This window comes from Vigna umbellata, chromosome 1 (genome assembly GCF_029865625.1).
Source record: "Vigna umbellata cultivar VRB3 chromosome 1, Vumbellata_1.0, whole genome shotgun sequence".
NCBI lineage: Eukaryota > Viridiplantae > Streptophyta > Magnoliopsida > Fabales > Fabaceae > Vigna > Vigna umbellata.
The window spans coordinates 101,794,841-101,810,069 of NC_142165.1; the positions used below are offsets into that span (position 1 = coordinate 101,794,841).

The 15,229-nt window shown below is 44.4% G+C and overlaps 1 protein-coding gene across 1 annotated transcript; it reads left to right on the forward strand.

Annotated features, from left to right (window-relative positions):
* Positions 1-1,733: 1,733 nt before the first annotated feature.
* LOC148206992 (uncharacterized) lies at positions 1,734-14,363 on the forward strand. The gene is made up of 4 exons (XM_088109323.1): positions 1,734-1,807; positions 7,606-9,484; positions 9,518-10,591; positions 10,968-14,363. Exons 1-4 carry the CDS (start codon positions 1,734-1,736, stop codon positions 14,361-14,363), a joined length of 6,423 nt encoding a protein of 2,140 aa, XP_087965449.1.
* The last annotated feature ends 866 nt before the right edge of the window (positions 14,364-15,229 follow it).

Below are 15,229 nucleotides of genomic sequence, written 5' to 3' on the forward strand. Positions count from 1 at the left end.
TTAACTATAATCTATTATTTATTTCTTTGTATCTTTATTTGTTTGTTATTTTTATTTATTATTATTTGTTTTTTTTTTTTTTTTTTTTTTTTTTGTTTTTATTTATTATTATCGTCATTTTTGTTTTATCTATTTTTATATGTTATCTTATTTTTCTCCATATATATGTATATATATTTTTCTTACGTTATTTTTATTTTAAAATTTTACTATTTAGTTATTGCTTTTATTTTTATTCTATTTTCATTTTAGTATTAAGTAAAGGAAAAATATAAGAAAAAGATTTGAAAAAGAAAGGGGGTTTTGGCTGGAACGTGGGGAACAGAAAAGCAAGAAACCGTTTCTGCAGGTAAGGACGCGGGGGATGGCAGGGCATACGGAATTGGGTACGGTTGGATTTGGGGTATACAAATCGCACAAAAAGCACAGAAAAGCGGAGAGAAAGGGGGGGGAGCCTTCAGAAAAAAGGATCATTAATTCCTAGTGAGAGCTCCAGGGGACCTTCATCTTCACTGGATCATCATCCATTGCCGAGAAGGAGACATTGGCACCTGCAAAGAGAAACAAGAGACACCATTCAACAAGGAAAGGGAAGAAGAAGCCAGTCAAAAGGGAAAGGAGAGATTCATTGGAGGCGCAAGGTTGGCAGTAGCAATCGGATCTTCAAGAGGTAAGGAACTCCTTCACTGGTTCATATTGTCATATATACTGGGATAAGCACACCTCGCTCACACCCTGTCCATATAAGCTGGTGGCATAGTATGTCATTTTATGCTTGATTTTGCTCTGTTTGAGTATGATATTATGGTGTGAATGTTTTCCTTTCTCTGGTCCAACGCATAAGCACACTTCCACTTTAATCTGAAACATGCTTGATTCATTCCTTGATTCCTATTCCATCTTTGCCGCCAAAATCATCGCCATCTCCATTTTCATCCTTCTTGATACACCTATTCACAGTTCCCCTGCATTAAAAAACAACAACAAAACAATGATCAAAACAATTTCTTATACTTGATCCGAACCTACACATTCACCCACTGCCACAAGCCATACTTATACCACGGGGGCACCTAACATCTTCATCCTTATACCACCTCCAGCATCATCATCTCTAACACTACTACCAACACCCCACGGCCAACCCATCATTTTCATCCCTTACCTTCTTCATTTTCAACACCTCATCTCCATCTTCAACCATAATCCACTCCCAAGGTCCCTTTTCTTCCTCTCACCACTTTCATCTCCAGCACCACTTCCAGCATCATCACTCTCATCTCCCCAACATCTCCGACGCCACCTCCAACAAGCATAACCCAATCAACATACAAGGCAGAACAATTTCTTCATTCACGATTCATACTCATACACACACCAACACATGCCAATGTATATCCTGCACAATGAAGCTATAGAAATCCATTTTCGGTCTCTCCTATTCAAAGACCTGGAGCAGCACGAGCTCTGATTTTCCGCAGTCTTCAACGTTTCTGTTTCTCAACCAAATCCGTGCAAAATCAAGGTTGAACCAGTGAATAACGGTCAATAAGAAAACCAGGACGAGAGAGGAAGAGTGGGAGCGGCGGCAGGCGGTGCCCAAGGTGGAAAAGCTTCAACCCTAGGCTGGTGCGAGAGAAGCGAGGGAGAAGAGGCCGTGGCGCCGCGGTTGGCAGTAGGGCTGGTGGCGTGAGTTGTCGCCGGCGAGGCCAAGGCGTGTGCCGGTTGAGGCGATGGTGGCCGGCGCTGGTGTAGGCGGCGGCGAGCCCGCGAAGAGAGTAAGAGACCTTGGGTCTCTGGAGAGTGTGTGAGTCGTGGGAGTGAGCTTACGGGAGAGTGTTTGAATCTGAGTGGGTGAGGAATGGAAGGGAAGGTGCCAAACCCCTAGGAGATTCTAGGTTAGAAATCACCCGGGTGGGCCAAGCCCATAAATAACGCACGTTAAGCCTTTTTAGAACGTTCGTCCCCTACCTCCTCAACGAACGTCTGTCCGTCCACTTCTTGGACGAACCATTTGGTGACCAACTCCCAACCGAACGCTCGCCAACAACGAACGCTCGCGAACGCTCGTCATTCAACGCCAACAACGAACGCTCGTCCCAGCGAGCGCTCATCATTCAACTCCAAACCGAACGCTCGTCCCCAACGAGCGCTCGTCATTCAACCCTTTCCCAACGAACGTTCAACTCCAAACCGAACGCTCGTCCCCAACGAGCGCTCGTCATTCAACCCTTTCCCAACGAACGTTCAACTCCAAACCGAACGCTCGTCCCCAACGAGCGCTCGTCATTCAACGCCAACAACGAACGCTCGTCCCAGCGAGCGCTCGTCATTCAACTCCAAACCGAACGCTCGTCCCCAACGAGCGCTCGTCATCCGTTCGCCATCTCCCCAACGAACGCTCGTCCCCCAACGAGCGCTCGTCCTTCAGCCTCGTTACCCAGCGTCCGTTCGCCAATTCCCCAACGAACACTCGTCCCCCAACGAGCGCTCGTCCTTCAGCCTCTTTTCCCAGCGTCCGTTCACCAATTCCCCAACGAACGCTCGTCCCCACGAGCGCTCGTCATTCAGCCCATTTCCCAGCATCCGTTCGCCATCTCCCCAACGAACGCTCGTCCCAAACGAACCCTCGTCCTTAAGCCTTTTTTCCCAGCGTCCGTTCGACATTTCCACCAACGAGCGCTCGTCATCCACTCTCCTCTTCTAAACGTCCGCTCGTTATCTCCACCAACGAGCGCTCGTCATCCAGGCTCCTTTTCTCAACGTACGTTCGTCAGCTTCCACCAACGAGCGCTCGTCCTCCACTCTCCTGTTCTAAACGTCCGCTCGTTATCTTCACCCACGAACGCTCGTCGTCCAGGCTATTTTTCTCAACGTCCGTTCATAATTCCCCCCAACGCTCGTTATTTTTATTTGTTTGTTTTTCTTATTTCATTTTATTCTATTTCATTTATTTTGTCTATCTTATTTCATTTGTTTTATTTATTTCTTTTATTTTTATTTTATTTTCTGCTATCTACTTATTCTAGATATTTACTTATCCTAAAAAATATATATTTAATAATGCAATATCTACAATTTAAATAAAGGAATTTACAAAATATGTTTTGAAGGTTTAGGCACATGTGTGATCGCACGCATCGTCCTTGTGCTGAAAACCTTTTCTCTTTCTTAATTGAAATTACAAAAAATATGTTTTAAAGGTTTAGGCACATGTGTGATCGCACGCATCGTCCTTGTGCTGAAAACCTTTTCTCTTTCTTAATTGAAATTACAAAAAATATGTTTTAAAGGTTTAGGCACATGTGTGATCGCACGCATCGTCCTTGTGCTGAAAACCTTTTCTCTTTCTTAATTGAAATTACAAAAAATATGTTTTAAAGGTTTAGGCACATGTGTGATCGCACGCATCGTCCTTGTGCTAAAAACCTTTTCTTTTCCTTAAGTAAAATTAACAAAAAATATGTTTTAAAGGTTTAGGCACATGTGTGATCGCACGCATCGTCCTTGTGCTAACAACCTTTTCTCTTTCTTAAACAAAATACAAAAAAGGTATAGAATCTTCAAAAAACCCGAAAACTTCAACAATTTTAAACAACAAATAGTCTTGCTACCCAGAACTACGTGATCCTTGATTCTCCATCAAAAGTGGAGATACGTAGGAGCAAGGCTAGACCTTGTCAGGTTCACTTTCCCGAAAGTCCAAGTTTATCCATAATCATTTTTCAAACAAATTTTCTAAACAATTTCTCAAACAAGCTTTCCAATTTCCAAAAGAACTACGTAACCCTGATTTCTCATTTTGAATGAGAATACGTAGGAGCAAGGTCAATCCTTGTCGGGCCCAAAAAACTAAAAAATATGTTTTGTTTATTTTAGAATTTTATTTTAGGGGATAGTTAAACATTTTGAAAATCACATCATATTCGTGCATTTAGTTAAAGGTACTGCCTTAGGGCAGGCGTTGTGGGGTGCTAATACCTTCCCCACGCGTAACCGACTCCCGAACCCAATCTTTGGTTTTCGTGGACCGTGCTTTATCGTTTTATGGTTTTTCCGTAGTTTTCCATAATAAACTATGGTGGCGACTCCAAAATCTCTTTTTCAAAACCTGTTTCCTTTTTTGGATCGTCGTCCCGTCGCGATTCCGGTTGCGACAGATGGCGACTCCACTGGGGAGCTCGAGAGTCAGGCCATTTAATTAGATGCGCGAATTTGACATGATTTTTCTTTGTGTTTTTCTTCCCCTGTTGTCTTTTCTTTATCTGTGTCTGATAGTTGGAATAACTGCATGTGAATTGTTGAATATGGAACCCTAGGGTAGAAAACATGTTTATATCTGCCTGGGAATATTTTCTGGTTGTTTTGCAGGTGAGGGTTTGGGTATGCATTGCATTCTCCCTTCACACACACACTTTCAACATATCATGAGTGGGGCCCTATACCCGGGTCTGAGCGTAGCTTAGAATTAGAGGAGTTGTGTAGCGGTGTCATTCTGGGATGTACTTCCTGTCTGGCTATCGTGAGAACTCCAGCTAGAGTTTGTTCTCTTCACTTGTGTCTCCTCATCTAGTTGATTACTCGACTGTTGTGGAGATGCTATGAAGGGAGCCATAGCTCTAGTGACCATTGACCTCTAGGTTCAGGAGACCATCCTTGTGAAATTGCATGTACTTGACATCGAATCCAAGCCATTGAACCTTTATTAGGGCACAAAGGGAGAAACGTGTATTCTTGTAATCCTCACGCTGTTCGTTCTCTTTCGAAAATTATGTTATTGCATTTTCATACCATGCATGCATTTGATTCATCGTGTTGTTTTATTATCATGCATCATATTCATGCATCATTTAGTAACATGTTGGTTTTAGGGGAAATCACAGGTATACACTTGACTTCACACGAGATGGATGTTGACACCAGATCTGATGCTACACTGCATACCAACTCCGCCATTTTAAGAAAGAAGTCTAGCCTAAGGACACATGTTGGAAATTTGACCGGGTTGATAAATTTAGGCCGAAGACTCAAGACCATACAGAGAGAAGCCTTCGGGAGGAAATATGGGAATTTGTTGAGTTTAATGGAGGTGAAAGTACAGTTGCCCGCTATTACAGCTCTAGCTCAGTATTATGATTCTCCCCTGAGATGTTTTACCTTCCAGGACTTCCAGCTGGCACCAACTGTAGAAGAATTTGAGCATATTCTGGGCTTGCCATTAGAGGGTACCAAGCCATATCAGCACTTGGATCATCATGCCTCTGTTTCTACCCTTGCTGTTATAATGAAATTACAGCCCAATGAATTGGAGAACCGGTTGATAACGAGACATCAAATTCGGGGGCTGACACAAGGTTACCTTGAACAATATTTGCACGACCTGGGGGATAGGGAAGAATGGGAGACCTTTATGGATGTACTAGCCCTCACTGTGTTTGGCATTGTCCTGTTTCCCAAGCTGGAAGACTTTGTAGATTACACTTCTATTGATGTCTTCGTGGCGAAAAAGACGAGATCAGAAAACCCCGTAACAGCAGTCCTCGCAGATGTGTATGGGACTATGAGCTTTTGCCAGGAGAGAAAAGGGAAGAGGATTCTTTGTTGTTTGCCGGCGTTATATGCGTGGATGACGGCACGAGTATTTAAGGGGGTAGTCGATGTTAGAAGTTCACCTGAGAATCTGTCGCATCAAGGAGGTAATGGGTGGGCTCTTTTCTTTGCCGGTTTGAGAGAGGGAAACGTAAAGTGGCGCCTTCCTTGGCTTGAGACTAAACCATCTATCCAACATTGTGGCAACTTCCCTAACATACCCCTCATAGGTGCTAGGTATTGTATTAATTACAACCCTGTTTTGGTCCAGAGACAGTTCGGATATCCTATGAAGGGAGCGCCTTCACCAGATTATCTCACAGCCTTCTTCATCTACTATGAGGACGGACATTGTACTGAAATGTTGAGGAGAGTCAGAAGTGCCTGGGAAAATGTGGTGCGAGCAGAGAAGGACTTGAGGAGTGGAGTGATGGATAGCAGGGTTAGTTACCATACCTGGATTCTGGGGAGGGTAAGAGAAGTCAAGTTGCCTTTCAAGCCCATCAATGATCAATCGGCGAGTGAAGGAACATCCCAAGCCCCAGAAAGTGAAGAGGTGAAACAGCTGAAGGCTGAGGTGGAGAAATTGAGGGTGAGGAATGCTAGGTTGGAAAATGAATTACAGAAAGCTCGCAATGATTTTGTGGATATGAGGAATGATAACGAAGAAAAGTCACAGGCTTATGAAAACATTGTCAAAAGCCAGAAGGCAGAGAGAGATTATACATTCCGAGTAAAACAGGATCTTGCGGCCGCAAGTAAGGAGTTATCCATGAGGGTGAATGAGAAGAATGTGGCTCTAGAAGAGGGCAGACAGTGGAAACAACTCTATGAAGAAGCCAAGAGGGATAAGAGGGAAGCCCTAAAAAGACTAAGGGAAGCGCAAGTCCAAGTACAAGAATCGGGGCATCAAATGAAGGAAATGGCTACATCATTTGAAGCGGAGTTGAATCAGGAGCGCTGGAAGCTGGCAGAGGCTGAAGGGGAATATCGAGCCATGTTAAAGCAGATGGAGGATTACATCGAGGAGCAGAAGGAGCGATGGAGGTCGATGGATTTTGAAGAAAGGCATCAGGCCTTGATAAAGCGAATGAAAGAGCACATCGCAGAGCAAGAAACGGCCGTAAAGCATTGGAAGGAAAGCTTCTCTCAGTTGGCTGCTTTGGCAAATGGGGCAATTGAAGACATCCCCAGAATGGTGTCGGAAGCTGAAGCGAGTACCCACTTCTATAGCCCACCAGTAGAGATAGAGCTTTTTATTAATCACTGTAAACGGTTGATAGACGAGATGAAATCCCTCATCACTCGGGATAGGAATTGATGTATTTTGAGATCTTTATGATTTGTTTCCTGTAAGAAATGTAATGAACTTGTTTCCTTTTAAATGAAAAGGTGTGGGATGCTGTTTAGCATCTGCTTGTGTTAATTTCCATCAGTGATGTCATTACAATCTTGTGATTTCCCCCCTATTACTAGCATGCATCATCTTTTCTTTTGTTCAGCATGTTTCATTTCCATCTAATTAATTAAAATAATAAAGCAGTACGCGTGAGAAAAAACGACGACCAAATTTCCACGACACCCCTACCGGACCCGGGCAAACTCAAAAGCCATGGCAAGCTGGGAGGAGTCACAAGAGTCTCTCAAAACGGATGTTGGCCAGTTGAAGGACCAGATCGGCCAGATCTTGGCGACGCTTGAATCCATGAAGACTGCTGGAGAGTCTTCATCTACGCATGTTGGGGGGAATGCTCACCCTTATCCTCCAATGTTCAACGCTGCGAGCCACTCTGTTCCTTTCCCACTGTATGGTTTACCTCCGGGTTACACCCCTCCTGTAGGAGAGTACTCAAAAGCTGAGCACGCTTCATTCTCGTTTCCCGCGACTGTCAATGTACCACCAATCGGCACTCAGGGACCTGTCTTAGTGTCAGCTCCCATGGTGGGCACGGGAATGAATGAGACCAACACCACTGATGGAATTCGGGTGACCCCAGTACCGCCTGTGGTTGCTAGGGAGGATTTTTCAGCCGAAGTTGCACCACACGCCACGGTGGTTGGGGGATTCGGTAGCCTCGTTGGAGCTACAGGTAGGTTGGAAAGTCTGGAGGCGAGGTTGAGAGCTGTTGAGGGGGTTGAGAGCTACGGGTTTGGAGATGCGGCCCGATTGAGTTTGGTTCCGGGCTTGAAAATCCCGCCTAAGTTCAAGGCGCCGGAGTTTGAAAAATATAGGGGTAACACTTGCCCTAAAAGCCATGTGACCATGTACTGCAGAAAGATGGCTGCGTATGCTCATGATGAGCAGCTACTCATCCACGTTTTCCAGGAAAGTTTGGCTGGGGTGGCATTGAACTGGTACACCCACCTGGAGCCATACCGAATTCGTTGTTGGGCGGATCTAGCTGATGCCTTCGTAAAGCAATATGTATATAATACTCATGTTGCTCCAGACCGTCTGCAGCTGCAGAATATGACAAAAAAGGACAATGAAACTTTCAAAGAGTATGCCCAACGATGGAGAGAGTTGGCTGCGCAAGTTGAGCCGCCGTTGTTTGACAAAGAGATGGTGTCGATGTTCGTAAACACACTCCAACCGCCGTTTTATGAGCATATGGTTGGAAATGTATCTGTCAATTTTGCTGACACCATCATCATTGGTGAGAGGATAGAAATTGGATTGAAAAACGGGAAGATAGCATATGGCCCACCTGCAGCTACAAACTACAAAAAGCCCAGTTTCAATCAGGGGAAGAAAAAAGAGGGGGAGGTACATGCTGCGTCGGTAATGCCTGCGTGGAGAGGACGAGCTCCCAATCCTAATTATCGACCATACTTAAACCCACCTCCTTATGCTGCTAACACCACGTTTGTTCACCAAGCTAGGCCTCAACAACAACAAGCGTATTATCCACCGCAGCGTATCCCAACCGAAGCTGCAAGACCGGTCGCAAACATGGGCCCAAATCTGAATGTGGGTCACAACAACAACCCAAGGGGAAATCAATTTGTTAGGTTCACCCCAATCCCTATGACCTACACTGAATTGTTACCTAACCTAGTCAAAAAGGGTCTGGTCGCCATTTGTCCGATGAAGCCTGTACAGCCGCCGTATCCTAGGGGTTATGACGCGAATGCCAGGTGTAGTTATCATGCAGGAGGCGTTGGCCACTCGACCGAAGGATGTATGGCTCTCAAATACAAAGTTCAGGCTCTGATAGATTCGGGTTGGTTAAAGTTTCAAGAGGACCAGCCCAACGTCAATACTAATCCATTGTCCGGGCACGGGAGTTCCTCGACGAACGCCGTCGAGGTTGGAAACCAGGATCTGATAAGAGATGTGGGCGAAATCCGAAGTTCTAGGAGGTTTATCTTTGAAGCTTTGTTGAAGAAGGGCCTAGTGAAGGGCGATTATGATCTGGGTATAGCGTGCGCACTCCATCCGGAGGCCGGGCACTCTATTGAGGAATGTATGGAATTCGAGATTTTTCTACAAGACTTACTTGATAGAAATCTGATGCAAGTGTGCCGCAAGGTCAGAGAGGAAGAAGTATTTGCACAAATTGGTGGAGAATCTGATGTGACTCTACCCGAACCTTTGGTGATCCATTTTACTAGGACCACCCCTGCACTGGTAACTGAAGGAAATCCGTCTGTGGTCATCCGAGTGCCAACTCCTTTCCCTTATAAGAACGAGAAAGCCGTCCCATGGAGATATGGGGCAACTGCATTAGATGAGGGAGAATATGCAAATCCAACTGTGGAAAACATATCAGGCATTGGTGGGATGACCAGAAGTGGTCGAATCTTTACACCACCAGAATTGGCGAGAGAAAGAACCAATGATAGGGAAGCATCAATGGCTGCAAAAGCAAAGGAGTTCTTGAGGGGGAAGAACGTGGAGGCCGAGGAAACCCCCAACACAGAGGAGAAGAGGGAAATATCTGAAGAAGAAGTTGGTGAATTCCTAAAGTTCATACAACAGAGTGAGTACAAAGTGGTGGAACAGTTGAATCGCATGCCTGCCCGGATCTCCTTGCTAGAATTACTCATGCACTCTGCCTCGCACCGAAAGTTGTTGATGAAGATACTCAGTGAGGCTCATGTAGAACAAGGTATTTCTCTGAACAAGTTCGAGGGCATTGTTGGCAACATCGTCGCTAATAATTACCTCACCTTTACTGATGAGGAGATACCCACTGAGGGGAGAGGGCATAACAAGGCTCTTCATGTCTCTGTGAAATGCCTGGATCACGTTATAGCGCGTGTCTTGGTGGACAATGGCTCCTCTCTGAACGTCATGCCAAAATCGACATTGGAGAAGCTCCCCTGTGATGGAATGCATATGAAGCCGAGCTCTATGATTGTGAGGGCATTTGACGGCAGTAAAAGGGTAGTGATGGGAGAGATTGAATTGCCCGTTCAAGTCGGTCCTTGTGTCTTTCAAGTGACCTTTCAAGTTATGGATATCCTCCCGGCTTATAGCTGTTTGTTGGGTCGCCCGTGGATCCATTCTGCAGGAGTTGTGCCTTCCACACTACACCAAAAGCTGAAATATGTTATGGGAGATAAGCTGGTGATAGTATCAGGAGAGGAGGACCTCCTTGTGAGCGGACCATCATCCTCCCGTTATATTGAAGTAGCCGAGGAAGCTCTCGAGGCAACTTTCCAATCTCTGGAGATCGTGGGAAACACCTACGTGGAGCCATTCGCGATCAGTCCACATCTGTCACGTGCTTCTATCATGATGGCCAAAGTCATGTTAAAAGAAGGTTACATGCATGGGAAAGGTTTGGGTAGGTATGGACAGGGGCGAGCATTCCCTCTGGAGGTCGTCGAGAACAAGAATAGGTATGGCCTGGGATACAAGCCCACCAAGGAGGATAGGAGAAGGTTGATAGAAGAAAGGAGGGAGCGCAGTCTGGCTCGGATGGAAAGACGGGAGCCCAAAGTGGGAAGAATTCGTATCTGTGACCTCAAGGAGAGCTTTCGCAGTGCTGGTTGGGTTAACACTGGCCACATAGCAGCTGTGGGAGATGAAGATGGATCGGAAGGTTCCAGTTTCGTGTGGGCCTGCTCCCCGGATGCGCGACTCGACAACTGGGAGATGCTGGATTTGCCCGTGATGCTTAATTTGAATAAGATGTAATAACTTTAATTAATCCTATAGCTTTACCCGGGGCTTTAGGATTCATGACTTACGGGTTGACGCTTTTAGTTTATTATGCTCAGCGCGATAATCAAAGTGTGTTTGTTTGTGTTTTATCATCATTTTGCATTCCTCGTCGTTTTTCGTTTATTTATTTCCTTTTCATAAACTCAAATAATGCAGATATGACAATGAATGTTTTGAAAGTAATTATGTTGATATTCCTGATTTTGGGCGCCCTGTCAATAATACGGAAGATGATTGTGATGATGACCCGGAACCCCCTCCTGAACTGTTGAGACTAGTGGAACAAGAGTGTAAGGAGATGAAACCTCACCAGGAAGATGTTGAAGTACTCAATTTAGGGAATGGGGATGAGGTAAAGGAGGTGAAGATCGGTACAGCCATGAAAGCAGAAGTGAAAGAAAAATTGTGTGACTTATTGAGGGAGTTCAGGGATGTGTTTGCTTGGTCTTACAATGACATGCCAGGCCTCGATACAGATATTGTACAACACAAGCTCCCGCTCAAGCCGGAATGCCCACCGGTAAAGCAAAAGCTAAGAAGGATGAAACCGGAAATGTCCTTGAAGATCAAGGAGGAGGTACAGAAGCAATTCGATGCAGGGTTTCTAGCTGTGGCGAGATACCCAGAATGGGTAGCAAACATTGTACCGGTGCCTAAGAAGGATGGTAAAGTTCGGATGTGTGTCGATTATCGAGATTTGAATCGCGCAAGCCCAAAGGACAATTTCCCATTACCACACATCGACACCCTGGTTGATAATACAGCCAAGTATTCACTGTTTTCGTTCATGGATGGTTTTTCGGGGTATAACCAGATCAAGATGGCGCCAGAAGACATGGAAAAGACTACTTTTATTACATTGTGGGGCACATTTTGTTATAAAGTGATGTCTTTTGGACTCAAGAATGCTGGGGCAACATATCAAAGGGCGATGGTGGCACTTTTCCATGATATGATGCACAAGGAGATTGAAGTTTATGTGGACGACATGATCGCGAAGTCCGAATCAGAAGAAGAACACGTCCTCAACTTGAGAAAGTTATTCGAGAGATTGAGGAAGTATAAGCTTAGGCTGAATCCCGCCAAATGTACATTTGGAGTGAAATCCGGGAAATTGTTGGGCTTTATTGTCAGCCAGAGGGGGATAGAGGTGGATCCAGACAAAGTGCGAGCGATAATGGAAATGCCCGCGCCTAAAACGGAAAAAGAAGTTCGAGGGTTTTTGGGTAGATTGAATTACATTGCTAGATTCATCTCCCACTTAACTGCTACTTGTGAACCACTGTTCAAGTTGTTACGAAAGAATCAGGCTGTGGTGTGGAATGAGGATTGTCAGGCCGCTTTTGAGAGAGTCAAACAATACTTACAAAACCCTCCTGTATTACGTCCACCAGAACCAGGAAGGCCACTCATTTTGTATTTGACTGTATTGGACAAGTCAATGGGTTGTGTGTTGGGTCAGCATGATGAGGATGGCAAAAGAGAGCACGCTATATATTACTTGAGCAAGAAGTTCACAGACTGCGAACAACGATATTCATCGTTAGAGCGGACTTGCTGCGCATTGGCGTGGGCCGCTCATCGTTTAAGGCAATACATGTTGAGTCATTCCACATGGTTGATATCCAAGATGGATCCTATCAAGTATATTTTTGAAAAGCCTGCTCTTACTGGAAGGATAGCTCGATGGCAGATGCTATTGTCAGAGTACGACATCGTATATGTCACTCAGAAATCTGTCAAGGGTAGCGCACTAGCAGAATACCTGGCTCATCAACCTCTTTGTGATTATCAACCAATGCAACCTGAATTTCCTGATGAGGATATCATGGCTCTATTCGAAGAGAACAAAGAAGACCGAAACGAAAAAGCGTGGACAGTGTTATTCGACGGAGCCTCGAATGTGATGGGACATGGAATAGGGGCAGTGCTTATCTCCCCAGAGCGTCAGTATATACCAATGACGGCAAGGTTGTGTTTTAGCTGCACAAATAACATCGCTGAATATGAAGCCTGTGCTATGGGTATTCGAGCAGCAATTGAGTCTAAGGCAAAAATTCTGGATGTGTATGGAGATTCGGCTTTGGTCATCCATCAACTGAAAGGAGAATGGGAAACTAGGGATACAAAATTAATTCCCTACCAAGCTTACATCAGGGGATTAATGGAGTATTTCGATTCCATCACATTTAACCATATACCTCGAGAAGATAATCAATTAGCAGACTCACTGGCCACCTTGTCGTCAATGTTTGAGGTTGATCAAGATGCAGAATTACCAAAAATCAAAATGAAAAGCCATGCAGAGCCAGCATATTGCCACTTCATCGAGGAGGAGTTAGACGGTAAGCCTTGGTACTTTGATATCAAGCGTTATCTTAAAACTCGAGAATACCCTGAGGATGCGTCTGAAAACGATAAAAGAGCACTAAGAAGGTTGGCCGGCAGTTTCATCTTAAGTGGGGATGTTTTATACAAGAGAAACCATGACATGGTTCTCCTCAGATGTGTGGATGCAAAGGAAGCCGAGTTGATATTGAAAGAAGTGCACGAAGGTACATTTGGTACACACATGAATGGACATTCGATGGCTAGGAAGATCTTAAGAGCTGGTTACTTCTGGTTGACCATGGAAAACGATTGTTGCATACACGTGAGGAAGTGTGAGAAATGTCAGATATATGCAGATAATATCAATGTGCCACCCACTGCTCTGAACGTGTTGTCTGCACCATGGCCGTTTTCGATGTGGGGAATAGATGTCATCGGAGCTATAGAACCAAAAGCATCAAATGGACATCGCTTCATACTAGTCGCAATCGACTATTTCACCAAGTGGGTTGAGGCTGCTTCGTATGCCAACGTGACTAGAAAGGTTGTGGTTAGATTCATAAGGAAGGAGTTGATCTGTAGGTATGGGCTACCTAACAAGATCATCACTGATAACGCTACCAACCTGAACAATCAGATGATGGCGGAGTTATGTGAGGAATTCAAAATTCACCACCATAATTCCTCTCCTTATCGTCCAAAGATGAATGGAGCAGTAGAGGCTGCTAACAAGAACATCAAGAAGATTGTGCAGAAGATGGTGGTCACCTACAAGGACTGGCACGAAATGCTTCCTTTCGCTCTGCACGGATACCGCACATCAGTACGAACGTCAACTGGGGCCACGCCGTTCTCGCTAGTGTATGGGATGGAAGCGGTACTTCCATTTGAGGTCGAAATTCCCTCCTTACGCGTGTTAATGGAAACTAAGTTAGAGGAAGCTGAGTGGGTTCAAACCCGATTCGACCAACTCAACCTTATCGAAGAGAAAAGATTAACAGCACTGTGTCATGGACAGCTGTATCAAAGGAGAATGAAAAAGGCGTTTGACAAAAGGGTGCACCCAAGAGAGTTTCATGAAGGCGAACTGGTGTTGAAGAGGATTTTGCCCATCCAAAAAGATCATCGAGGCAAGTGGACCCCAAACTATGAAGGGCCATTTGTGGTGAAGAGAGCATTCTCTGGTGGGGCACTAATTCTCACAAGGATGGATGGGGAGGAATTACCGTTACCGGTTAATTCTGATGCGGTCAAAAAGTTCTATGTATGATGATTCTGTGATAGGGGTTGTCGTTAGCGAATATTAACATTGTCTTTTAAATTCTTGTAATCTGTGTTATTTCGTGCAATAAATACCGCATATTGAATTTTTGTTCATACTTTCTGAAATTATTGCATGTCGCGTTGAGCTGTTTAGGTAAATAAAGAGGATTGAAAACGAAAATAATCGAACGAATGTCAATAAAAGCATCACGGGTATTCAGTCGGCTTAGCCCGGTCCTGGTGGGTGTCGTAAAAATTAAAAAAAAATAATAATAATAATAAAAAAAAATAAAAATAAAAAAGGAAAGCAAAAGAAAAGACACATGTTGAATTCGTTGTCAATGAGGTCGTCAAGGGCGTAGTGTTTTCGAAAAGCAAAAGCAAAATAAATTCTGAAAATACCAAAGTTGGGTCTTCTGATGCAAGGTTTCGGGGGTAACCATCGTTCTTTTCCAGCTAGAGCATCTGCATTCATACTACTTGAACCCTCAACCTTTTCATTTCCCATTAAAACAAAGGGTTGTCATGAATACAATACTGGGGGCAGTGTTCATCATGGTACACATCCCCAACGATCTGTTGATTGGGAGATAAAAAAAATAAAAAAAAAAAATAAAAAAAAAAAATAATAAAAAAAAAATGAAGTCAATGTGTCAACCACTACCGAGTTTTATTCCAGGGCTAAGGTCGCGAGAAAGTAAGGTAAGCAAAGATTCAGAGTGACGTGTGGCCATTTTTTCTTTATCCAAACGTTAAAAGAAGTTTATCCAATTGCACCCCTTTTGAGCCATAAATTATATTTGTTTTCATCACCCCCGACAAGAATCATTAGCACATCGATGTCAACCTAAAGGGTACATCAAGGGCATCCGA